Here is a 26,934-nt window from a genome sequence, read left to right as displayed (position 1 = left end):
AGGTGCAGGGGTGATTGGAGGTGCAGGGGGGTGATTGGAGGTGCAGGGGGGTGAGGTGCAGGGGATGTGATGTGCAGGAGGGGGGGGGGTGATGTGCAGGAGGAGTGATGTGAGGTGCAGGGGGTGAGGTGCAGGGGTGATTGGAGGTGCAGGGGGGTGATTGGCGGTGCAGGAGTTGATTGGAGGTGCAGGGGGGTGATTGGAGGTGCAGGGGGGTGATTGGAGGTGCAGGGGGTTGAGGTGCAGGGGATGTGATGTGCAGGAGGGGGGGTGATGTGCAGGAGGGGGGGTGATGTGCAGGAGGAGTGATGTGAGGTGCAGGGGGGTGATTGGAGGTGCAGGGGTGATTGGAGGTGCAGGGGGGTGATTGGAAGGTGCAGGGGGGTGATTGGAGGTGCAGGGGGGTGATTGGAGGTGCAGGGGTGATTGGAGGTGCAGGGGTGATTGGAGGTGCAGGGGGGTGAGGTGCAGGGGATGTGAGGTGCAGGAGGGGGGGGTGATGTGCAGGAGGAGTGATGTGAGGTGCAGGGGTGATGTGAGGTGCAGGGGTGATGTGAGGTGCAGGGGTGATGTGAGGTGCAGAGGTGATGTGAGGTGCAGGGGTGATGTGAGGTGCAGGGGTGATGTGAGGTGCAGGGGTGATGTGAGGTGCAGGGGTGATGTGAGGTGCAGGGGTGATGTGAGGTGCAGGGGTGATGTGAGGTGCAGGGGTGATGTGAGGTGCAGGGGTGATGTGAGGTGCAGGGGTGATGTGAGGTGCAGGGGTGATGTGAGGTGCAGGGGTGATGTGAGGTGCAGGGTTGATGTGAGGTGCAGGGGTGATGTGAGGTGCAGGGGTGATGTGAGGTGCAGGGGTGATTGGAGGTGCAAGGGATGATAGGAGGTGCAGGGGTGATTGGAGGTGCAGGGGATGATAGGAGGTGCAGGGGGTGAGGTGCAGGGGATGTGATGTGCAGGGGGTGAGGTGCAGGGGTGATTGGAGGTGCAGGGGGGTGATTGGAGGTGCAGGGGGGTGATTGGAGGTGCAGGGGGTGAGGTGCAGGGGATGTGATGTGCAGGAGGGGGGAGGTGAGGTGCAGGGGGTGAGGTGCAGGGGTGATTGGAGGTGCAGGGGTGTGATTTGAGGTGCACGGGGGTGATTGGAGGTGCAGGGGGGTGAGGTGCAGGGGATGTGATGTGCAGGAGGGGGGAGGTGATGTGCAGGAGGGGTGATGTGAGGTGCAGGGGATGAGGTGCAGGGGTGATTGGAGGTGCAGGGGGAGAGAGTGGTGTGAGGTGCAAGGGGAGAGAGTGATGTGAGGTGCAGGGGGGGAGAGTGATGTGAGGTGCAGGGGGAGAGTGATGTGAGGTGCAGGGGGGGAGAGTGATGTGAGGTGCAAGGGGAGAGAGTGATGTGAGGTGCAAAGGGAGAGAGGGATGTGAGGTGCAAAGGGAGAGAGTGATGTGAGGTGCAAGGGGAGAGAGTGATGTGAGGTGCAAGGGGAGAGAGTGATGTGAGGTGCAAGGGGAGACAGTGGTGTGAGGTGCAGGGGGAGAGAGTGATGTGAGGTGCAGGGGGGGGGGGTTGATGTGAGGTGCAGGGGGGGAGAGTGGTGTGAGGTGCAGGGGGGGGGGAGAGTGGTGTGAGGTGCAGGGGGGGAGAGTGGTGTGAGGTGCAGGGGGGGAGAGTGGTGTGTGGTGCAGGGGGGGAGAGTGGTGTGTGGTGCAGGGGGGGAGAGTGGTGTGTGGTGCAGGGGGGGAGAGTGGTGTGAGGTGCAGGGGGGAGAGTGGTGTGAGGTGCAGGGGGGAGAGTGGTGTGAGGTGCAGGGGGGGAGAGTGGTGTGAGGTGCAGGGGGGGAGAGTGGTGTGAGGTGCAGGGGGGGAGAGTGGTGTGAGGTGCAGGGGGGAGAAGAATGTGAGGTGCAGGGGGGTGGGATGTGTGTGGTGTGCAGGGGGGTATTGTGTGTTTGATGTGGAGAAGGTGTATTATGTGTGTGGGTGAGGGGGAGATGGGGGTCTGAGAGATAGATGGGGAGTATCGCAAAGGTTGATAGTGATGGGTTCTGGGGGAGATATGAGGATGATGATGATGAAGATGATTTTACCCGTGCGGCCCAATTTTTTTTTCCTTGGAGCAGTTCGGCCCTTCTCGCTTTACGAGTTGTGCAGGCCTGCGCTAAGGCAATAAAGGGGTTAAGGCACAATAGCAGCTTTATTGAGGGCAGATGGGGTGAGTGAAGCGGGTACTTCACTCACTCCCTCTGCCCCCAATAAACATTACAATATGTACTAAACACCAATACACAACCTACCCACCCCCGTGCCATCACATAAAACCAGATTTATATTTTTATACACAGCATTGATACCAGAGGCTGGTGGGTGTCCATTGGCCCCAGGTGGTCCCCGCGGGTGTCCGTGGGCCCCAACAGGGTCCTTGGGTAGTCCCTGCGGGTGTCTAGGGGTCCACGGGTGTTCCCCATGGGCTTCTGGGGGTCCTTGGATGGTTCTGACGGGTGTCTGGGTATGATGTACCACTATGCCAATCAATGGGTACAGGTTAGGTATAGTGGGTCTGGGGTGGGTGGTTAGGCCTCCCTGGTGGGTAGCGGGGGAGGGTGGGTTAATCCCTTAATTACTATAGCGGTTCTTAACCGCTAAGTTGATTAAGGGTTTAGGGAACATTAGATTGCTTTATTTCATGTATTATTTCTGGCATCGGAGGACATGGCCCTGCAGTATGCTGATGAGGGCGCCCTTCATAATGGCAGGGGTAAGTAGAAAGGTTTATTTACTTTATTTATGCTGCCTGGCTAATATTTGATTTAATAATGGGCAAATGAGCTATTATCCAGATCTGGATAATAGTTCTTTTGCCCATTACTGTACTGTATGTGTTGGGGGGAGGTGTATTTATTGCACTGTATGCCAAATTTTATTTTTTGATACAGGATTGGTACCGCAGGCCAGCAGGGACCCACGGGGACCACCCGAGGACACCCACAGGGACAACCCGGGACCCAGTTGGGGCCCGCTGGGACCACGTGGAGGCCCACGGACACCCGTGGGACCATCCAGGGACACCCGCCGTCCTCTGGTATCAATCCTCTATATAAAAAAACTAAATTATGGTTTTATGTGGGGGCAAAAGGGGTGGGTTGTGTATTGGTGGGTAGTACATATTGTAATGTTTATTTGGGGCAGAGGGGGTGAATGAAGGCCAAGTACCCCCCTCACTCAACCCCTCTGCTCCCAATAAAGCTGCTGTTGTTCCTTAACCCCTTAATTGCCTTAGCGGTTAGCCGCTAAGGTAATAAAGTTGACTGTAAATGCATTTTTATTGCATCCGATTGATGCCAGGGGTCTCCGGTGCTGATATAAATGGATATCAGCTCTGGAGACTCCCGGCATCAATCCAATGCAAGAAAAATGCATAATTGTTTCTAAATCCCGTCTCGCCGCTTATCGGCAGCATCTCACCACCCTCTTGCCAACTTTTCCTGGCGAGACGATTTTGAGAGGAAATCTCAATTCTAGAGCGGTGACTAGCCTCGATAAGCTAATCAGAGCTACCAGAATTGCACAAGTTTGAAAAGATGGCGATAGGTGGCTTATAGCTTGTTTGGCGATTTTTTTATTTTGGCAAAAAAATGTGACAAAAAGCTTTCTTATCGCAGACTTATCGGGGCTTACTGAATTGCAGTAGGCTTTTTTGACGATAAGGGGGTGATAAGTGACTTATCGGAGCTTTGTGTCCAGGCCCCTAAATGTCTGCATATCAAACACCTAAACATAATGTTTTCAAGGCACAAGGCTGCTGGCAGTACCAGGGCAATATACTGTTCTACAATGCACTATATGTCCAAGACTGAGATTGCCCTCATATTCTGAGGAGAATATGTGGTCTAGATCTATGCTTTCCTTTAAAACATACAAAAACAGTTATTAATAAGGCGCTCCCACACAGAGTGGTCACTATTACTAAAATGATTAAGAAATAAGTGCAAATATAGACAGTGGCAGTGAGTCTGACAATGCCAATTTATGACATATGTCAATGATAAATATATATATACATTTCCCAGAATCCCTTGCTGCAGTGGAAGTGCTGTATGCTGGGTGATAATGGGGAAAGGCGGGGTTGCAGACCTGCCTAAGACATGCAGATGAGCATACAGTTGTATTTGCATATTTGCTTTCCTGTGGAGGGTTTTTGTCACTTTTTTAACTCACCATAACTTAACTCAGTATTATGGTATATATATATATATATATATATATATATATATATATATATATAGAAACCCTGTCTTCCCATAAGAAAAGGCACAAAAGCAGCAACACTCAGATAAAGCAAAAAGACATGTATTAGCAGTTACAAAACAGCACACTATAAACCCAACGTTTCGGTCCTAGGCAGGACCTTCCTGCCTAGGACCGAAACGTTGGGTTTATAGTGTGCTGTTTTGTAACTGCTAATACATGTCTTTTTGCTTTATCTGAGTGTTGCTGCTTTTGTGCCTTTTCTTATGGGAAGACAGGGTTTCTATATTGATTTCTATGGAGCATGCACCTTGACTTTACATTTGTTGCTTGGAGTGCTGGCTGCTGCTTTTTGTTATATATATATATATATATATATATATATATATATATATATATATATATATATATATATATATATATATAGTGCAAAAATGTGCAATAGTGAAAAGAAAATATAGTAATAAAGTTGCAACATCCTGCTCAGACCGACTGGTAGGGACTGTCTCCAAAGGTCCAAAAAGCAAGCAATACTTCACAAAATTCAGGGGACGCAAAGAAAAAAAACAAGAAAAAATATATAAATGCAGATGTATAGGTTACAGTCTGGAATGACTATTGAGAGTCTTGGCTCATATAAAGTGCCTACTCACAGGACGTGAATGATATATGGGTGAATCCAAATCAGTGGCGAATTCCCGGCTTTGTAATATATTAAAGATATGTGTCTCAATGCAGGAGGGAATATAGATGTAGCCCTATTTCCCCCCGTACCTGGGATGGAACTACCAGTACTGCTATTACCTATTTGGCAACCAGAAGGCCTGAGCCTCCGACACTGGGAGCCTGGGGTGAAATCTCGTTTGTCTCGGTGCATCGCCTCCACCTGCGAGGGATCCCAACGTGGTGGGAAAAGCCCCTCACAGGACAATACCAATAATAACCACACACAGGGTACATGACAGCTGTTTTACTGAACTCATGGTAATCAACCTGTACCCCACAGTATATAGTCCCACGCACACAACCCCAAAACACCAGTGAAGTGTCCCCAAAGTAAATAGGGTGCTTGGCACCAATGTCAGGGCCCACCCAAAAGTGCAGGAGATAGCGCTATCCAGCACCCTGGTACTGCAGATTTGCAAATGGGGATCCGCTGATCCAGCGATGTCGTTGTCTGCGATGGCGTCCACCTCTGCGTAGGAGTGTCCCACCTTTAAGAGTCTCTGTACGTAGGTGGCCTGGTCCCAGACCACAGGCCGCAATCACCGCATGCGTCTCACCGGTGCTGTACACAGACTATAGGCAGCTACTGGGGAAATGTCCCTAGCTATGGGCTTCCCTGTATCAGCCACAATCTGGGGTCAGTCAGGGCCTAAAGGGAGGTCTGGCTTGGTCTCAGGGCCACTGGCACCTGAGACACTACCAGTCTCCTTGGCGTCCTTCTCCTGACTGGCGTGGTCCCGCTGAGCATGCCAAATGTATCCAAGTCCAGCTCTCTGCCTCTCTCCCTAAGGCTCATGGGGCTTGTAGATCCTTGCAGAACCGGTTTCCAAGTTGGCCGACGCAATATTGTACTGCGCTGGCGCGAGGTACCCTATGCATGCGTGACTAGGCTCAACATGGTGGCGCCCTTTCCGGCGTCCCGCCGAGGAGCTCCGGCGACCGGATCACCCCTGCAACCTCCCACAGCGCCACATGCATCTCCCTCTACTTCAGGCAGTCCTGCCGCCACTTCGGTGGTACCCGCATGCACCACAAGGCAGCCGCCCCCCTGCCGCAGCGAAGATAGGGGACCAAGAGGGACCTGGCTACATAGAGAAAAGAGAAGAGCTTCCATAGTGCAGATCAATTCATAAAATTATTTTATGTTTAAAAGTATTAGAATCGCACTCACAGTCTCTGTCCCCGTTAGGACTCCCCAGACGAGCGGCGTCTTAACGGGGACAGAGACAATGAGCAATTCATCTCACGATGTCACTACATATGTGATACCTACCTGTTTGTATCATCTATTGTGATGCGATTCTAATACTTTTAAACATAAAACACTTTTATAAATTGATCTGCACTATGGAAGCTCTTTTCTCTACATTCCCTCCTGCATTGAGAAACATCTCTCCTGATACATCACAAAGCCAGGAATTTGCCACTGATTTGACACTTTATACTGTATGAGCCAAGACTCTCAATAGTCATTCCAGTCTGTAACCCATTCATCTGCACTTGTATATTTTTTCTTGTTGTTTTTTTCTTTGCTCCCCCTGGATTTTGTGAAGAATTCCTTTAAAACATGCAACTATTTGAGAAAGACACGGAATGGCAAATCTTTCAACATCTCTCTGTGGAACGGATGAAAATTTTGATCGGCAAAACTATTGTCTCCAATAGAAGAAACAGCACTAGTTTGTGTGAATGTAGTGTACTGAGTTTTAGTGTGTGATAATATTTGTATTGAGTGTTAGTGTTTGACTGTGTGTGTTTTGAGTGCTGATTGTTTTTGCGTGTATGGCGAGTGAGTGTGATTGAGTGTTAGTGATAGAGCAAGTGAGGGAGAAAATAAAAATGTTTAGTAGTTGGTTTCAGTTTGGGTTAGTTGTTTGATAACATAATTAGAAGTTGTCTGAGCACTACTGCACATTTAGAAGTTGTTGTTAGTTTTAGTTGCATAGTTAAAGTAAGTTAGTTAATTTAGTTAAGTTAGTTAATAGTTTGATATTAGTTAGTTTACTTTTATTTCTCATAGTTGTATAGTTTTTTTCAGTTACTGTAGTTGGTTTATTTAATTTAATTTCACAGATGTCTTTCTACGTTATTTTTCTATTTTATCTCAGTGTTAGTGTTTAGTTCCTCTCTATTTTGTTTATTTTCTTTGTTTTTTATTTATTATTATTATAGAGGGGAGGAGAAGAGAGAAGGAGTGTGAGGAAATGAGAAAAGGAGGAGAGGACTGGGAGGTAGGCAGACCATGGTCAAAGGTTCCAGGGTACTCCCATGACTTGGTTTCAAATTAGGCAGTCCAGGGATGCCCAAATCCCCACCACCACCCCCACCACTAGTAGAACCAGCACCCCAATGTCAGCAACAATGGAAAAAGTAGAAGATGTGGGTGAGGGCCCTTTTTCACTCTTACCCTTAGCCAGACAGCCACAGCCTTCAGTTTTATGAACATGTTAATTGAGAAGGGTTAGGGGGCACTGCAAACCTTGGAGAATGTTTTCTCCTCCAACTCATAATTCTCTGAGCCAGTCTATATGGTATCCGCCACCAGAGTCAGGGTCAGCCTCAGTGACTAAAAGTTAGCCAGTTTACACCAAGATGGAAGTGCCTCAAAGTGGTGGCACTGCTTATATTATTGCTGCTGCTTCTGCCTCCAATATTGCGCCAGTTGAGGAGGAAGGCACAGGAAGCAGGGGGTTCCCAGACCTGAAATCAATGCGGTTCATCTCCAGAGTCCCCTGCTACAGTACACTGTTATTAAAAGATAAATAAATGCAGTGCGATCGCATGTGAGAGCTGTGCAGGGAGATGCAGCGCTCTATGCAGCTGTTACAGACTGCGGCCAGATCGCACAGGGAGAACTTTGAGAGAGGCTGAGGTACCATCGCTGCTGTCGTGTACGGTATTGGCATTTTCCTGCCTCATGGTTTGAGACTTGTGGAAATGGCTTCAGATTCTTTCTGAATACTGTGATAACAAAAATGACAAACCGTTCGATGGGAACATGCTAGACCGTTCGAGATGGCAGTAAAGTAATCGAGCTACTAGAAGACGCACCTAATGCTGCGTTTATACTACCGGCGACACGACCGATGAGTCACCCATCACCATTGTGATAGTTGTAATTTAAGTTTAGGCGACGCCGCTGGCTACAAGCCTAGTGACGTCAGAAAGGGGGAAGGCAGAGGGACGAAGAAGCTCTCTGATTGGTCACAAGGGGAGACCTTCGCTGAAAAAATAAAATAACCCCTACTACCAGATTTTTGGTAGCTCTGTCGCTTGGTCGCGCCGTTGCATGCACTATAAGCCCCGATGACAGCGACAATGCATTTGTTTTGACGCGACATTGCGTCGCTGGCACTATAAGCGCAGCCTAAAGCTGTGTCACATTTTAATCTGGTCTGTAAGTGTTATATATGCCAAGAATATATATACTGTTAATGAAATGTCTTTAAATATAATGTATAACCCTGTTCATTTAATGTAGTCTTGTATTGTTATCATAACTTTGCCCAGGACATACTTGAAACCGAGAAGTAACTCTCAATGTATTACTTTCTGGTAAAACATTTTTATAAATAAATAAGTAAATAAATAAATAACATAGCCAGCCAGTAAGAAAACAAATCTGTATTTTGTATTGTAATTTAATCTGCTTTCTCCTCAGGACATGGTGACATGTAGACAGGCATCACATATTCTTGAGAAATTTCATTCATTTGAATGAATACAATCCTTTCCACACTGCTTCTAGACAGATTGCTTCTATGGTCTGTTACGATGGACCCAGTTGTGCTGAACACTTGTTTAGATACCACACTCGCTTGTGAACATCTGAGGCATTCTGATGCCATGCATGCCAGCTCAATGCCATATTTTATTTTTTATTTTTTTTTGTTTCCATCCAGTAATTTAGAGGGTTAGAGTCAGGAGCGAAATATGTTCTGTCACTGATTTTATTTGATTTATTTATAAAATATTTTAACAGAAAAAATTACATTGAGTTTCTTTTTGTTTTCAAGTATGTCCTGTATGCCCCCACCATGTCAGCCACCATTGCTTCCATAATCTCCCCTGTTTGGGGCTCATATGCACCAAACCGTAATGTGTGAACATGTCCGAGACTACCTCGGCAACTACTACTGACAACACTACCACAGCCTTCCCCCATGCCTTGGCTTGATGCTGTGGTTGGACCTTAAGAGAGCTGTGCATAAGCAAATGCCCACAAACCTCAATGAACTGAAGCAACATTGTAAAGAAGAGTGGGCCAAAATTCCTCCAGTCACTTGAGAAAGAGCTTTGTACAGCTCGAAATGTAGTGTGTGCCTAGAATAAATTTCTTTTCTACAAATCCGTAGTGCCCTGGATCCTCCTATTTGTTCATAAGTATAAGAAAAGCCATGTTTTGTGTTACGGTGTTAGATATATGCTTATTTTCCTGAGGTGGGCCAATCGAGTTCTTATCTGTTAATTCTCTCTTTTTAGAGTTAGGCAAGATGTATACAGCTGTAACATGGTTAGTCCACCCTGCCTCTCTTTCCCCCCTGTCACATAAGTCCTTAGCAGTCTAGGCAGTGACAGGCAGTCCTGTGGGCAATTGACCCCCCCCCCTCATGCTCCTCCCTGAGTGACGGAAGAGGTGATAGTGACTAATAGTCTGTGTGTAGCCTATCAGGGTTCAGATCTTGAGCCCTCCCCTTCTTGTTCCTCAGGGAGGCAGTGCCAAAGTTAGTTAGTGCTCTCCCACCCTTCCAAGAGAGTGGTGTGTGGCCTGTCTCCTCCCTGTGTCATGGATGGCTGTCTCAGAAACATCTAAAGCTCCACATTAAAAGAGCTACTGTAGCACCATCCAGAGACCTGGAATTCTCTGAGAACCCTGCATCCGCTATATGTATAAGAACTGCAGTGATGGCTAAATAAACCCCTTCTTTTCTACATACCCTGCCTGAGTTTCTAGTCTGTTGGGCAGGGGTGCATATGATTGCTTCAGTGGGGACTGCCTCCAGAAACCCTGGAGTCCACTGAAGCTGGAGGCACTGAACACCTGAAAGAATGTCAGAGGTCGCCTATCCTGGTCTCCAAATCACTGCAGACAATTCATCTCTCCTGGACCCTCACAGCTGCACCATGGACACTTGTAGCTGAAGCAGTATCTCCCAGAGGGTGGGGGTACATGTGCTACACAGCTGTTAGCCTTGAAGGGGGAAAATTAGTTTGCCAGACATAATAATTTTTTTGTGTTTAGTCGGCTAAAATATATAGCAAATGTATAGCCAAAAATGACATATGAAATTATGCATGGCCGCCCCTTTTTAGGGTATAAGTTAGACTGCTTTGGACTATCTCAGCAGTGCATTTTTTTTTCCAACAAAGGTTTTTATTGGGTGGATGGTACAGGCAAACAATTTTCTAACAACCCACTGTCGTACAACTCAGTAACTGCCCCCCCCCCCCCCCCACGTTTTCCAACAATTGCGCCAATCAGGCTTGCGGGGTAAAGCAACTCACAAACAAGACACACATCAACGACACAGGACAGCTACAGATGGGGGGGGGGAAGCCGCAGAGCGGGCCCATCATCTCCTTCCTAAAGCGCATACCAATCCGTTGAAGCCCACAGCCTCATGTCCCTGTTCCTTTACGTCTCTCGTGGCACTTTATGAGACCCGGTCAGCCCTACCAGTTACCAGCCTACCCCGAGTCAGGACAGGCACATCAGAGGAGAATGCATTTTGTTTTATCAAAGCAGAATGTTGGCGGCACTCACCCCCGGGATATCCGACTGATCCAGCCACGGTGACCAGACTTTTAGAAAGTTTGCGCCGGTGTCGTTGACCAGACTCGTCAACTGTTCCATCCGGCATACATACCAAATTATATTCCTAATTTTTGGGATCATGGGCAAATCTGGTTGCTTCCATAATGCTGCGAGTTCACACCGCATGGCTGTTTCAAAATGTGCAATTAGTTTATGTTCTGAACTGCTTAGCCCCGGGTGCGTCTGCCGAGCAGGAACAACCAGGGGTCCAAGGGGATCTCTCGACCAAGCAGTCTCTGTAGCCAATTATTTACTTCTTCCCATAATGGGGCCACTGCGGTGCAACTCCACAGCACATGCAGCAAGTCTGCCTGCTCTCCACATTGTTTAGGGCACACTGGGGAGTAACCTCTGACAAACTTCGCCAATCTCATTGGGGTGAGGTACCACCTCATCAGGACCTTATATGCATTCTCCTTCATATAGAGCTTTTAGCCGCTGCCTGTACTATGGTGTCCCACTCATCGTCTTCTAATGTCTCCCCTAAGTCCGATTCCCATCTAGCCCTGTAGCTGAGTTTAGTGTCCTCGTCTTTTGCAGGACAGACCACCTCTCTATAGATCCTAGACATGAGTCCCGTGGAATCTGTTCCTCTTGAACAGAGCTGTTCAAAATTTGTGCGCCTTGGGCATTTTGGAATTTTGGTGTAAAACGCTCTAATCTGGAGATATCTAAAAAATTCAGAGTTTGGCATCTCTTTTTCTGATTTAATTTGCTCAAAGGGTTTTATTGTAATCCTTCCCTCCAGATGAAGGAGCCTTGTGAGGCCTTTTAGCTTCCAAATTGCGAGATCTCTGCTCTGCAGACCCGGAGCGAAATCAGGGTTCCCCACAAACGGGGTCATCAAGGTATGCTGCGTCGTGAGGGCATACCTGTATCTGGTAGCCTCCCATACCGCCAATGAACTGCCCATTGCGGATAGCGGTGTCTCTATGGTCTTAAATACCCGGTTTGGGAGCCAAATTAAGTCCTGTAGATTTACAGGGGCACAGCACTGTGTTTCTAATTCAACCCATCTGCGAAGATTTGCATGTGCCATTGGATTACTTGGGCTAATTGGGCCGCTCTGAAATACGACAACAAACAAGGTACCGCCAATCCTCCTCTTATAGTTGGTCGAATTAGTGTGTTAGATTTAATGCGTGGTTTTTTATTACCCCAGACAAATTTAACCATAGAGGACTGCAGACGGAGGATGTCCTCTCTGGCCACCTGTACCAGGAGGTTCTGGAAAAGGTACAGTATTCTTGGCAGAAGGTTCATTTTTAGGCTCTGGATCCTGCCTATCCATGAAATTCCGTAGCCCGACCACCTTCTGAGATCCTCCTTCAGAGTCCTTATCAGTCGGGGGTAATTCGCCTTGTATTAGGCGCTATATTCTTTTGTAATGTGGATCCCTAGATATTTGATAGAGGAGGCTTGCCATTTGAAATTGAAATTTACTTCTAATAGTTTTTCAGTGACCTTAGGCAGGTTTATGTTTAGGGCTTCTGACTTTGACTGATTAATTTTGAACCCTGAGATCTTGTTAAATTCCCCTAGCAGTCTAAATACATTCTACAGAGAGGTAAGGGGTTTTGACAGTGTTAAAATAACATCATCTGCATACAGGGCCACCTTGTGTGACTGCTCCTTAATCTGTATCGCTATGTCTGGGCTGAGGCGGATATGTGCCGCCAGGGGCTCAATACATAATGCGAAAAGAAGCGGGGACAGGGGGAATCCCTGCCTGGTGCCACTCTTTATCTGGAATCCTCCGACGGGAAGCCCTGGTGCCTAACCTTCGCCATCGGTCCCTGATACAGAGCCAGAATGGCGCCCATCATTCTCCCCCCTATTCCAAACACTCCGAGCGTCTCTCTCAGATAGGGCCAGTCAATCCGGTCGAACGCCTTCTCGGCGTCCAGACTTAGAGCTACAGACGGGATGTTTTTCTTCTGTGCCAAATCAATTACATTTATTATCCGTCTAGTGTTGTCTGCCGCCTGTCTCCCACAAATAAACCCCACCTGATCGGGGTGGACCAGCTTTGACATAACCGTATTAAGGCGGTTAGCCAGTAATTTGGAGAAAATTTTAGTATCCGAATTTATCAATGATATAGGTCTATAACTTTTGCAGTCTGCTGGGTCCTTCCCTGGTTTATGTATCACTGAGATGGATGCCTGGAGCATCTGGCTAGGGATGGGGGCACCCGCTAAGAAGGAGTTAAATAATTTGAGTAAATGGGGAGCTAGAATTTTCCAAATTTTTTTATAGTAAAGGTTAGAGAAGCCATCTGGGCCGGGGGCTTTAGATGGCTTCATTACCTCCATCAGCTCCATTCCTATGAAGTCTTCCTGTAGCGCTTCCCTTTCCTCTCTGCTTAATCTAGGCAATTGTGCGTACTGCAGGAATGTTTTTAGCTGCGCCCGCGTAGTCTCCCCCTGCAAAACCTTCGCCCCATCATAGAGAGTCTCATAATAATTTTTGAATTCTGCCACAATTTGTTTAGGGTCAGAAGTGAGGTCACCTTTTTGGTTCGAATTGTCTGGATGTGGAAATTCTGTACTTTATCTCTAAGTTTATTGGCAATGAGGGTATCTGGTTTGTTCGCTTTTTCATAAAATTTCCGCTTGGACCAGGACATTTCCTTCTCGGCTCGGGAGGCCAACAGTAAATTTAGTTTCGTTTTTGTATCCAGCCAGGCCTTCAGGGTCTGTGCTTGTTTGTCACCCTTATGTCGGGCGGACAGGTCGGCCAATTCGAATTGTAATTGCGTAATCTTAATTTATTTTTATTTTTTCCGCCTGCTCGCAAGCCCTATAAGTTCACCTCGCAGTGTCGCCTTATGGGCCTCCCATAGGGTGGACTGTGAAGTTACACTGCCAATGTTGTCACTAAAATATTCCCTGATTTTATCCCCTACCTTTTGTTCAATCTCAGGGATCTTTATCAATAACTCATTGAGTTTCCAGGTCACTCCTGGTCTGTCCAGCCTCAGATCGGTGCACCACAGCTCTACCGGAGCATGATCTGACCATGAAATATCATGGATTCCCGTATGGGAGATCTGAGAGACCATTCTATTGGATACAAAGAGGTTGTCTATCCTGCTGTATCTGTCGTGTGGGTGTGAGTAGAAGGTATACTCCTTTTCCCCCTGGTGCTGTTCCCGCTAAATGTCAACTAGGTTATTTGCCCTCAGACCCTTGGACCATGCAGAGCGTGCTTTTAATCTGCTGTAGCCACCCGGTGTGCATCTACCCATAGATGGGTCTAGCGTCTGGTTAAGGTCCCCGCCTACTATTACACAGCCCTGCGCCAGCTTACTTAATGGTGAGAAAAATCTCTCTACAAAATCCCCCGTTTGCTCACTAGGAGCATATACGTTTGCTATGGTGACACTTTGGCCACGTATGTCGCCTATTATGATTAGGAATCTACCGTTTTTGTCTTTTTTTACAACCTTAACATTCAGTGGTAATCTATTATGAATGAGAATCGCTACCCCTCTCTTCTTCTTATTGGCTGAGGCTGAGAACCATACCTTATATCTACTGTCGATATATTTGGGGGAGTTCGCCTTGGAGAAATGAGTCTCCTGGATCAAGATAATGTCGGGGTCTGATCTTTTATAGTTCCTGAAGGCTACCCAGCGTTTCTGGGGCTATTGAAGCCCTTCAAATTGTGGGATAATATCACTACATCCTTACCCATTTTTGATGTTGAATCTCTTCTCTTATCGGTGAGCTATCTGACCTTGGGGGGCTATTCCATGCGGGACCCTTGTAGCTGCGCTGCTCCATTCCTACTTCCCACTCTCCGGCTGCCTGGGGGAAGAAACACTGGGGAACACAAAGGGGGAACATTGATACAGTCACGCATACACACATCAAAAACTTTAATAAACTCCTGGTGTCTGACCGGGGTCGAGCCCCTGCCAACACCACGGTTGCCCCTCCTGGGCATCCAGCCTGGGCATTGTCTGGGAAGATCATACTCCGCCATCCGATGCCCTTGTCCGCTGGCCCAGTGGGGACTTGCGTGAGCCTCCTGGGCCGAAGCCCCTCGGTGCCCACTCGGAGCCCCATGCCGATGGCGGGAATGGATCCAAAACCCCACCTCCTTATCCCTCAGCTTTTGTAACTAAATAACCTCTGTACCTCAACTGAACTTCCCTTCCCTCTTTCCCTGTTCTCCTTCCTTAACACCTGTACTAATAACGGTAACTGTGGGGCCCTAGGCCGCCTTAACCTGATGGTTTTCCAGCTGGATCTATTCTTCCCCCCACCTCCCTGTCCCTCCCCGCTCGCAACTTGGACCCATTACCTCAGGGGGCAATAACCGCTTCTGTTTGAGTCCGCCGCTTTCCGTTCTCGCTATCTCTCTTCCCTCCTCTTTATTTCTGCTCCCTCCTCTTCTCCCCTTCTTCTCTCCTTCCCCTTTCCCCTCTCTTCACCCACTTTCTTCCTGTCTCCTCTTTCTCTTCCCGGTCCTGCTATCTCCCTCCTGTTACCTCCATCCCCCCCTCCTCCCTGCTACCGTCTCCCCTTCCCCCTGCCCCTGTCTTCTGCTGTCCCCTCCCCCTCGCTCCTTCCCCCTTGCTCCTTCCCCCTCGCTCCTTCCCCCTCGCCCTCCCCCTCCCTTTTGTCTCTGTTCTTCCGGCAGTGCTTGACTCTTCTTTGCACCACCTCCTTATTCTATCCTGCCTCTCTCTTTCCCCCTGCTCCTATGGTCTCTATTCTCCCTTGGCCGCCATTGCTCTATCTCTTTCAGCTCTCGAAGGCTGCTCTCGCGAGGCTGATATTGGTGCGGCGCCTCTGCTGACGTCACTTGCGCTCGCCCCTCCGCCACCACCAAGATGGCCGATTCTCCATTTCCGGTGACGCACTTCCGGTCGGCGCCATTCGGGGGCCGGACATCCGCGGGGAAGGTCGCTTTCCCGCTCGTTCTTCCCGCCACTGGATCTGCCTTCTGCGTCTCACGCCATGATGTCCTTGCCTTCCATTGGCGCCATCTTGCCTGCCTGCGTTCCAGCTCCCACGAATTTGGAAGTGAGTCCAGCGTCACCCAACCGTGAGTTTGATATTGGGCTGTCGGGGTTTCTGCTTTTTTATTCTTCAGCTTGCGGCGATCTTTCAAGCCTTTGTGGGCTGACTTTTCCTACTTTTAGCGGGAAGGGTTATAACAAACTGGGGGAGTCCATGCCTGGAAACTTCAACCATTTTTATTAACTGGAACTTTTAGTGAACCTTCATCACAACATTTGCAAATAGACCCGGAATCTTTATTAATCCTCGGCCTGGGCCCTCGCTTCTCTGTTCTTCCTTTGGGTTTCTGCCTTCTGCCGCTCCGGATCTGGCGCCTTCTCTTTGGTAGGGCTGGCGGCCTTTACCTCTTTCGCCCCCACCTTGCGGAGAAAGGCCTCTCCCTCCTCCAGCTCCTTGATCGTGAAGGCCGTCCCGTTCTTGATGACCAGTAGGCCGAACGGGAAGTTCCAAAGATACCGGATGGCTCGGTATCTTAGGGCCCTTGTAACGGCTGCAGCTGTCGTCTTCTGGCTAACGTTACCGGGGAGAGGTCTTGGAATAGCTGCAGATTTGCGCCCTCAAACTGGCAGGCCTCCGCCAACTTGGTCTTCTGGAACACCGCCTCCCGTGTTCGGAAGAAGTGCAGTCGGGCGATTACATCGCGGGGCTGCTCTGTAGCTAGTGGGCGGCTGCGCAGCGCTCGGTGGCACCGGTCCATCAGGAGCTCCTGTTTCGGCAGATCCGGGAGTAGAGTTGCCAGCCAGTGGGACACGAAGCCTTGGACGTCAGTCTCTGCCTCAAGTATTCCCCGCACCCTTATATTATTGCGCCGCTCTCTGTTCTCTGCGTCTTCTTGCCGGTCCGCTAGCTATGCTACCTGCGCTTGCAGCTGGGATGTTTTCTTGGCTGCTTTCTTCACCGTCGTATTTGTGGCCGCTGTTTTGTCCTCCAGGGTCGCCGTTCTCTCCCTCATGCTCTGTACTTCCTTGCGGAGCTCTTGTATCTCCGCCTGCAGCATGGTCTTTAAATCGCGGTAGAGCCGGTCAAACTTGCACCGGTAGCTGGCTCATCCTCATGTTCCCCTTGTTATGAGAGAAAGTTCAGTGTGATTTATTTGGATTTTCGTTGGTTATTCAGTTTATTAGCAGATAGTGGGGGACGGAGCTCAGGGCTTAGGCTTCCATCCACCTCACCATCGCGCATGCGCCTCCAAAAAGCCCTCAGCAGTGCATTTTGTGTTAGTCAGACCGCAATGTTTGATCCGCATTAAATGCGCTCTTGCATACAGCTGATTACAATAAAAGTTCTGTACCAAATCGCTTACCCTAAAAGTATGAACTCAATTTTTCAGCGACAATGGATATACAAAATAAGTAATATAAAGAGGAGGTCTGGCACACAAAACTCTTAGAATCAGATATCACCTGCCGGTGTCCACGGGTCAAGAGGGACAGTCCTGCAACGTCCCCATAGGTACACATGAAATAGAAATTTCTATAGAAAATAAGTAAGCACGGGAAAGATGTTGATCCAGGGAGAAATCTGATTGCCATTATTGGAGTCATGAAAGAAATTATGTTTTCACCTTACAAGTATGAGACATCATTGGATAATGTTTCACTGGGGTTTTGTGTTTGCCTTCCTCTGGATCAAAGTACTTTAAATACATGTAACCCTCCCTGCCCATTTCGTAAGGAGTTTACATTGGTGTGCAAAGGTTGACTACTCAACATAGATTACTTTGACTCAGGGTGCTGGATTCAGACGGCTGGACAATGAGGTAGGAAGGGTTTATAAAAATGGGCGCCAGGAAGTTTCGTAGTACAACTGTCATTTATTTGTGTCTCTTAGCACAGGAATTGCTCATACACATATTGATAACATTGCGCTGTATGTGATATCAGACATACATGAATACGGTTCTTCCATCAGTGTCCGCTCTTAACACTTGAATGGAGGTACATGGACTTAGTTGCTCTATGTAGGTATAGGACCCGGCCCCCCTTGTTGCTTCGGGATCATGATCAGTATAAATTTGATTACTCTAGGCCTCTACAGAAATCCGGGTGGGTATTTCTTGCATGGTACAATACATTTTGGCTTTTTGGGAACTGCCACTTCCATACAGACTGATAAAGAATATTAGTGCAGATCTGCGGCTACAGCTGATCCGCAGACACCCGGGAGCCCTTTTCCCTGAGGCCCTCTGTGTTATTCCTTTTGCTTAATTCAGGACTATGTTCCTTCTTTTGGGGATCTTAATTTAAAGGTTTCTGTTCCTATCTATTCTCTGTGATGTCATGATGCCATGGCAACATAGGGCGGGGCCCGATAAACTCCAACCTTCTTAACAAGGGGGTTACATACAAATATAGGATAAGTATCTTTCGTCGAAATGTAACAAAGGTAGAACTTGATGGACATATGTCTTTTTTCAGCCTCATCTACTATGCAACTATATAACTATATGTATATTTATGTGGTGTGTCTTGTGTGTGTGTTTGTGTATGTGTGTGTCTGGTGTTTCTGTGAGGGGATTACTTTTATTTTGCTTGTTTGAGGTCACCCAATCTCCCAAAATCAAGAGGGGACCCTGCTTGCTCTTGATTTTAGGTGTTATTTTGTTAATTATTTCTCCATGATCATCAAAAGCAGTTATCATAAAGAGTACCTCCTCCCTACTGAACAAAATTGGTGGAGAAGGCTATTATCACCACCTGAAAAAGCAATAAAAATTCTATTTCTAGGGGAACACCCATAATAAATAGAGGATTGTTACCCACTTTAATTGTGTGGGTTACCATGGTAAACCCATATATCTGATCATCATAAGGAGTGCTCCACTTGCTCATTGCACTAGACATGCTAAGTGCTAAAGTATGGGGTTACTTGTTTATGATCAGATGTTTGGATTTATGGGGGTAACCTAAAAAATTAAGAGCCGGGAAATGTGTGTTCTGTTTGCATATATATTTTGAAACTACATGCACAATTGTCCAAAATATCAGATTTATATTTATTTTCTGTTGGGGGGTTAAATATATAGGCACTATTGACTGATAGAGGGCAACGTCCTTGTCAATCAAGTGTACTTCCATATTTATGTGGGTAAAATTGTTTATGAGGAGTATTGTGAAACTTAATTCCGTAAACACTTCTTGCATAAACAGTACATTTACATTAATATTGTGTTTGAAACTTCTAGTTCACAAGATCCCACAGGCACATTTTTGTTAGCACAAATATGGCGTTAGCTTTGATTGACATTTCTCATTTAAGATATCCCCATATTTGTTGGAATAAAACTCTCAGAGTGTGGGGGACACGAGGGTGGCTTCAAAGTGCACATCTACTATGGCTCAGAAGAATCCAACAAAGGTTTCATTTGATCTGTTATAGAAAGAGATCATTTACGTTGTCAATTTTGTATGATAGTTGAACGCGACCCATACCAAGATCCCTTCTGGTTGTCTAATTTCAGAAAAGATAAGTTGTGACTTGGTGAATCATAGTTTAGTTACTGTAATTCCTTGAGAAAATAGTAAAAAGATTAACTAAATAAAAAGGAAATGTAATGTATACTTGCTTAACGTAGACAAAAGGACAGTATATATGGTGTGTAATATGACCTACTCAGAGAAAAATATTCTCGCCATATTACATACTGTTTTGCAAAGAATCAAAATAAATCCATTATTGTTTGCATGTTACTGAGATTGTTGAAGTTGAGGAAGATACTGTAGATGTCCTTGTAAGGGTTGGTAGGACAATAGGTTGGTGCAACTGTTAACAGAGAATTGAAAAAAAGAAATAGCAGAAGAATGCTCTGATATACAAAGCTTCTGACTACATTAAGACGTATTATAGGCTAAAGCTGGTAAATTCAGGGCATTATTGAAATCCCTGCTCTCTGATTGGTTAAAATTCTGGGCATTATCCAATCAGTAATGGCCCGGAATTTTTGGCAGCTTGCCTCGGGCCTTCAACTCTTCCAGCCAGGGCATTATTGGCCATTAATGCCCTGTTCTTCAGGGATTATTACTTAAGTAGTAACATTAAGGCTAACCCAAAATGAAAGAGTCACTTAAATACTTTCATAGTCAACACATTTTTTTATTGTCCTATATGTCCTTTTATGTATGTACTGTATGTACTGTATGTATGTCTTTATTTATATAGCACCATTAATGTACTTAGCGCTTCACAGTAGCAATACACATGGCAATCATATAACAAATAACATAAATAAAAGATCATGGTTATAAGTACTTCAGACTTAAAAATCAACATTTAGGAATAGGAGTCCCTGCTCCGAAGAGCTTACAATCTAATTGGTAAGTATGGAGGATGTACAGAGACAGTAAGAGGGCATTCTGGTAAGTGCATCAGCAAGGGGCCAAGCTTTATGTATCAGGTGTATAGTATTAGACGCAGAGCTACTCATATGCTTCGTTAAGCAAGTGTGTTTTAAGGTGGGTCTTAAAGGTGGATAGAGAGGGTGCTAGTCAGGTATTGAGGGGAAGGGTATTCCAGAGGTGCGGGGCAGTCAGTGAGAAAGGTTTAAGGCAGGAGAGGGCTTTAGATACAAAGGGAAAGAGAGAAGACATCCTTGAGCAGAACGCAAGAGTCGGGATGGTGAATAGCGAGAAATTAGGGCTGAGATTTAAGGAGGAGCAGAAGAGTGTAAAGCTTTAAAAGTGAGGAGGAGAATTGAGTGTGAGATGGTGGATTTGATAGGAAGCCAGGAGAGTGAGTGAGACTGATTTAGGCTCAGACATGATTTATGTCCAAACCGGACAACTCTTACCTGGACAAGATACTGAGAACATAGATTCAAGAGCTCAAGCAACTGCAGGTGACTCCCAGCTGCCAATACATCCTGTATTGCACCTGGCTCCAAGAGAATCTACAGAAAAACAAAGAATATGAAAAGGGAAAAACGTCTTCTTAAGTTCCATGCTTAATGCCATTAAACAAAGAAACAGAGGGCAACTGCATACAACATATGGACAGTTACAGTCCAAAGCTATCTAACTTAATTTAATTGCTCTTTATCAGAAGTTGTATTGATCCTTTTTGTGATATTGGTAGTAAGTAAATATATTGTTTTGTGTTCTTCTATTATATATTTGAATTTCTCGACCATTTCCTAACAGAACGATATTTTAAGAAACAAAACAATGAATTAACACAAATTGAAGGTATTTTCTAGTGCTAAGAGGTGTCTAATGGCAGAGATGCGCTAGAATGACCAATAATGTAGTCTTTTATTTTCTAGTACAATGCAGCAGGAACAGTACTTAGGGTACCACTAGATGGCTCCAAAGATTACAAATAATTATTATAAAAAATATTGCATTTACTGTTATACAGTATACTTTGCAATACTTTTCACACTGCTTTGTTATGGCATTTGTGGCATAAACAATCCTTAAAATATTTTTTAAGTGATATTTAAAAACAGAATGTTGCTATTTTAAAGATATTTCATATATTGATTAAAAAAAAACGTATTTCTACTTTGATAAATTCAACATGCAATAAAATGAAAGTAAATAAAAAAATTATACTCTCCTGCATAAGTAGGGTACCCTGGTTACACATGTCTATATAAATTAACAATATGATGTATTGGAAAATGTAACCTACAGTATTAAGGTGGTACAGTAAATCAAGTTCAAAACCCATTAAAGGCATACCCCGCATTAACGAATGCAATGGGATCAGAGCATGTATGTAAAGCGAACATGTATTTAAAATGAAGCACTACCTTTTTTTCACTTATCGATGCATGTACTGTACTGCAAACGTAATATATGTGCATAACTGATGTAAATAACACATTTGTAACAGACTCTATAATCTCCCCGCTTGCGCACAGCTTCGGTGTAGTTAGGGAGCCGGTATTGCTGATCAGGACATGCAGTCAGGCGCATGCGCGAGCTGCCGTTTGCCTATTGGGCGATATGTCCTTACTCGCGAGTGTACTTAAAGTGAGTGTCCTTAAACCGGGGTATACCTGTACTTGCTCAATGTGATCAAGGGAAAGTTGCTTTATCTGTCAATGCTCCAGTCACCAAAATATAACTGAAAGCTCTTCATAACAAAAACATGTATTTTTGTCTACTTTTTTCCCAATTTTTTTTTCTTTTCTCCTTTTATATTTTGTTATCTTCTCAGCAATGTACATCTTTCAATCATCTACTGTTATCAAATGAGGGAGTGATACTAATGTGTAGGGCAGAGCTTTTCAACCCTTCCTTGAGGAAACCGAGCTATCTCAGAAGTTACTAATGATCTATGAACAAAGACAACGGTGCGCAAACTGGGGGCGCAAGATTATTCAGGAGGGGCGCAGGCGGTTGCAGGGGTCCCGCGCTCTTCCCCCAAGGCATTTAAATTAATGCCAGGGGATCGCATGAGGCCTCTGTAACTCAACTTCTCTTCGGTGATGCGTCGCCATGGCAACGCAGCGGGTCATGTGATGTTACGTTGGCATGGCAACGTGACCCCGCGACGTCATTTGACGCCGGGAGCCGGGTAAAAGGGAGATGGGGGGGGGGGCGTGGGCATGGATGGAAGCCGGAGGGGGCGCGAGCAGGAAAGATTGCGCAGCGCTAAACTAAGAGGAGAGATTGCCCTTAGTTTTCAAATAATGTGGTAATGGCTAACTTTCCACCACAACACGATCGAGCTGAGGATGAGGTCACAATTACACCATTGGCATTGGTCCAAGTCAAACAAATTAAACTAGACAGTCATTTGAAGATAGATATGTAAGATTCTTACTTATTTTACTAATTGGACTTCAAAATAAAACTAAGCAATATATAATACTATACCTGTCCAGTGTAGGCAAAATCCAGGGCCTGTTTTAAACCAATGCTGGTGACACCATGTAAATGTACCTCATCAGCTTCACTTTCAACCATACATAAACTGAACATTGCCTACAAAGAAGGAAATAAATATACAGAATCATTAAACATGTAACAAGAGATTATTTGATAAATGTATAATTTGATACACATTCATTTGCATGTGCCCATTGAGCACAATATATTGTGTACGATAATCAAAGTATGTAAACGTGAACATCTTTGAACTGCATAGCATGTACAGTAGAACACAGAATGCCTTGCTGAACACATGTGGAATATAACGTTCCCCCCCACCCCCCACCCCCTTGCAAACATTGGAATACATTAGCAGTATTGCAAGACAAAGTTGTCTTTGTGGGCAAAATCTAGAGTACACATTTTAACAAACAGCTGAGCTAGTTTTAAAATAGATTAAGCTTTAAAATAATTCAGCTGTAAATGATAATTGTTTGTTTTCTTACTGTTTATACATATATCTACAACTATAAAATAAAGAAAGAAACCTATTATAGACAAAATGGTACAGTAATAACGGCAATAGGGGGAGGGGAGTACGCAGGGAAGGAAGAGGGAGTGGACAGGGGATCATTTGTGCTTATACATTGAGAAATGTGTCAAGTCAGAGCAATAAGACATCAAAAAGGAAGTAAGACATATAAGTCTACGTGGTTCTTTTAACAGTAGTCTAAGTGTGGAGAGACGTCAGCATAAATGAACCAAGGGGCCCAGAATCCCAAAAGCCTGGACGTGTGATTGTTAAAGTAAGAAGAGAGTTTTTCCATATATGCGATATGCCATCTTTTGTTATATATTTGTTGGAGAGATGGGGCGGGGAGTGAATTGTTTCCAGTTGCAATGAAATAGATACAATAAGGCTTCATATTTAGGAGGTGGCAAGGGACAGATTTGTCACTCAAATTTATGAGCATGCCGGTCAAAATGAGTCTTGTTACACTTGGAAAACTCACCTGAACCTATTGATATGAATCACCTTATTCCATGTCATATAGGAATAAAGTTATGAGGTCTTTTACATTTTGAGGTAAAGTTTAAACATCACAAGAAAGATTTTTTTTTCTTTCAAGTCGTAAAACTGACAGATCTGATTGATGAAAAGTGTGAAAATATGTTGTTCTCAAGAAAATGAATTTAGCATATAAAGCCCTACTTTTTAATGTAGCTGAGTCCCCTTACCCTGCCTCCGGTGTCGGGGAGATGCTCAGCTGGTAGGCCAGAGCTCCACACGATCGGGAGTGTAGGGGTGGCCATTTTGTTAGTTGCGCATACGTTGGGTGTGCGAGGTGCACATACGCAGTGTCAGGAGTGCGGCAGCCATCTTAGAATGGCTCTGCATATGCAGCAGCAAGACTACATGTCCCAGAATCCTCAGGTGGGAGGGAAGACCACATGGAACTGTCCCAGCCAATGGGATTCGAGCAGGCGAGAGGAACAGGATATCCTCCACGTGCGGGGAGCACACGCTTCAGTCTTGACGGAGGAGCGAAGGAAGAAGGTAATGTCCAGGGAGCTGTGCTTCCTGGACTAGGCCAAGACCTTGCCCCTAGGCCCCAGTTAGGCTCTGAGACACCCATAGAGGAGTGTTGCAGGGAAGACCCCAGATAGGGACTCTTCCCAGTATTATTAGAACTACGCCGGTGGCGGCCAGCCATGTAGAGTTCTGCAGCCTGGGACCAGGCCACAGGAATCTGAGACATTGGGTGAGACCCTCCGACTGGAGCTCACACTGCAAGGAGGATCAGGACCCTTAGGAGAGAGAAGAATTGTGTCGAAGGCCACGCTATGTAGGACCTGCTCCAACACAAAGTGTCAAGCAGCACCTGAGTACTGGAGAACCCAAGCAGGTACCCAACGTGCACCAACATCTACAGGGGTAGCGCTACCTCACATTTGGATGGGCTCAAAATATTGGTTGAAATCATTAGCTACGGTTTTAATTGTTTGGGGATTCACTAATAAAGATTCATTTAAGGACCATGTTCTAGCTTTGTGTTTTGTTGCAAGGCCATCTACAGTAGCTTGTTTATAATTGTGTAGTGGTCAAACCAGTCAGATGAGACAATAGAGGCAGATGAGATATTATCGCTGATTTGAAGGTCAATACAAATGTAATCAATACCTACTGTAAGTAGCTGTTATGAGGGTGGGAATAAAAAGTGACATTTCTTGAAGTGGGGTTTGCCAGTCTCCAAGTGTCAACCAAATTTATTTATTTTTAGATAAAGAGAAGACCTCTAGGGGGGATGATGACTTGGAGAATTGTCTGCAGTACAAATTCCTTGGAAAAAGTTTCATGATTCTCAATTGCGAGATGAGTGGAATCAAGAGAGCCGTTATGATTAGATATCTGCCTAAAGAGTCATTCTTAACTTTATCCACTTTGAAATTTAGTTTTTTGTGGAAGAGGGTGGCCATATCATTTTTCATGGGAGGATAGGAAGAGTGAAGGATCAGGTGATAATCTTTGCTAAATAGCATATCTTTTTCTTAAATGGCTTTATTGCAGGAATATTATACCATCAACCTTTTAGCTTCCAACAGCACTAGTCGTTATGTTAAGTGACATAACAGTCTAAAGTAGTATAAAATATATAAGCATGATAAAGGCATGTAAATGTCACACTGAAATACAAATACATACCAGACATCATGAATACAAAAGGTATTTAAGCACAGATACAGTACCATTGGGCAAGTGTTGATAAATTGGGGAGGGGGGGGAGGCGGGGGGACTCGGGTAATGAAAAGGCACAGGGTGGTTTAAGGGTGGAGGAAAAGGAATCAATCCAGTAAAGGAGAAAAAAGGGGATTAAGTGGGTTGGGGAAGCAGCTATGGGAAAGGAGAGGGATCCGTTTTCCATGTTTTATGTCAGGATAAACCTGTATGGACACTTGGGTGCAGCGAACCGCAATGGCAGAGAATAGGGACTGGAGGAGCAGGCAACAGACTGACAGTGAACGCTCACGGCAGTCTAAGGCCAGTAATATAGTGGGTGCGCGCGCCTATGCGAAAGCTCATGCATGTGATGCACACTTTTTGTGTGTAGGGTCCGTGCTGCTGTGAGCGGGTACTGTGTGTGTGTGTCGTTGGGTAGCTGTCTCTCTGTGTGTGTTTGTGTGTCACTTGGAAGCTGTCAGTGTGTGTGTGTGTGTGTCACTTTGAAGTGGTCTGTGTGTTTGTGTATCACTGGGGAAGCTGTGTATGTGTGTGTCACTTTGAAGTGGTCTGTGTGTTTGTGTATCACTGGGGAAGCTGTGTGTGTTTGTGTGTTTGTGTGTGTGTGTGTGTGTGTGTGTGTGTGTGTGTGTGTGTGTGTGTGTGTGTGTGTGTGTGTGTGTGTGTGTGTGTGTGTGTGTGTGTGTGTATTATATAATATTTTAAACATTAAAAAAAAGACATGTAAGAATAAATTATTTATTAACATTGTGCAATATTTGATAAATATATCGTATATATACATACATGCATACACATACATATACACACACACACACACACACACACACATACACACATACACACATACATATATACACACACATACATACACACATTGCAGACTGAGCGGTAGCGGCGCAAAAAACATAGTTTTCACAGTCTTCCCCCCTATCGGCCGACTCCATGCTCACTGCCATGCGCGCGCGCAGCCCTAGCATACAATGGCTGGCTAACCACAGCCAACTATAAGTGCTGCGCGCGCACCCACTATATTACGGGCCTTAGTGTGGGAAGCAAAACCACAAAAAGTAAAAAGAAAAACAACATAGAAAATGAGGGAATATATGAATGCAGAAACGTGCAACAAGGAAGGGAACTGCTGGAGCACTTCATGATCACAGGCAGCTTCAAGGGCTCCCAGACCAAAGCCCACCACATTAAAAAAAACAGGACAAAACAAAGTCAGACCCCCAGAGGGGCATCACTGAGGAGTTCCCTGTTCCACAGCCAGTGTAGGTGACGCTGTGGTCTAAAGCCATTCCAGAATGCATCCACGAATCTCTCCAATGACAGGCTCAGCCGCAGAGACTCAGGTAGGCTTAAGCTTTCTTTTTCTCGGTGTCAAAATCTTCACCCATGCCGGGCGTTGTGGTTTAGACAAAGGTGGAGAATGATAATCTGGAGGAGACTCCGGGTCCTCAAGTCGGAGCAGGCCAATATATTTCGGTTCTTCCACACTTTCCTCTGGGGTCATAATAACATGCATCTTGTCCTTGTAGGTGAATAGCAGTTTAGAGAGGA

At 45.7% G+C, this 26,934-nt stretch overlaps 1 protein-coding gene across 6 annotated transcripts in view; it reads right to left on the bottom strand.

Moving 5' to 3' along the window:
* KLHL32 (kelch like family member 32) overlaps positions 1 to 26,934 on the bottom strand; it is a 236,107-nt gene that overhangs the window by 79,809 nt on the left and 129,364 nt on the right. For all 6 annotated transcript variants that reach the window (XM_075597508.1, XM_075597504.1, XM_075597505.1 and 3 more), the window contains 2 exons: positions 22,638 to 22,745; positions 20,603 to 20,701 (listed from right to left, as the gene is read on the bottom strand). In XM_075597508.1, coding sequence (XP_075453623.1) covers positions 20,603 to 20,701; positions 22,638 to 22,745 — 207 coding nt within the window. The remainder of the gene's footprint in view (positions 1 to 20,602; positions 20,702 to 22,637; positions 22,746 to 26,934) is intronic.

Source organism: Ascaphus truei, chromosome 4 (genome assembly GCF_040206685.1).
Source record: "Ascaphus truei isolate aAscTru1 chromosome 4, aAscTru1.hap1, whole genome shotgun sequence".
Lineage (NCBI taxonomy): Eukaryota > Metazoa > Chordata > Amphibia > Anura > Ascaphidae > Ascaphus > Ascaphus truei.
The sequence above is the reverse complement of the archived record's forward strand: the minus strand, read 5'-3'. Positions and strand labels throughout refer to the sequence as shown.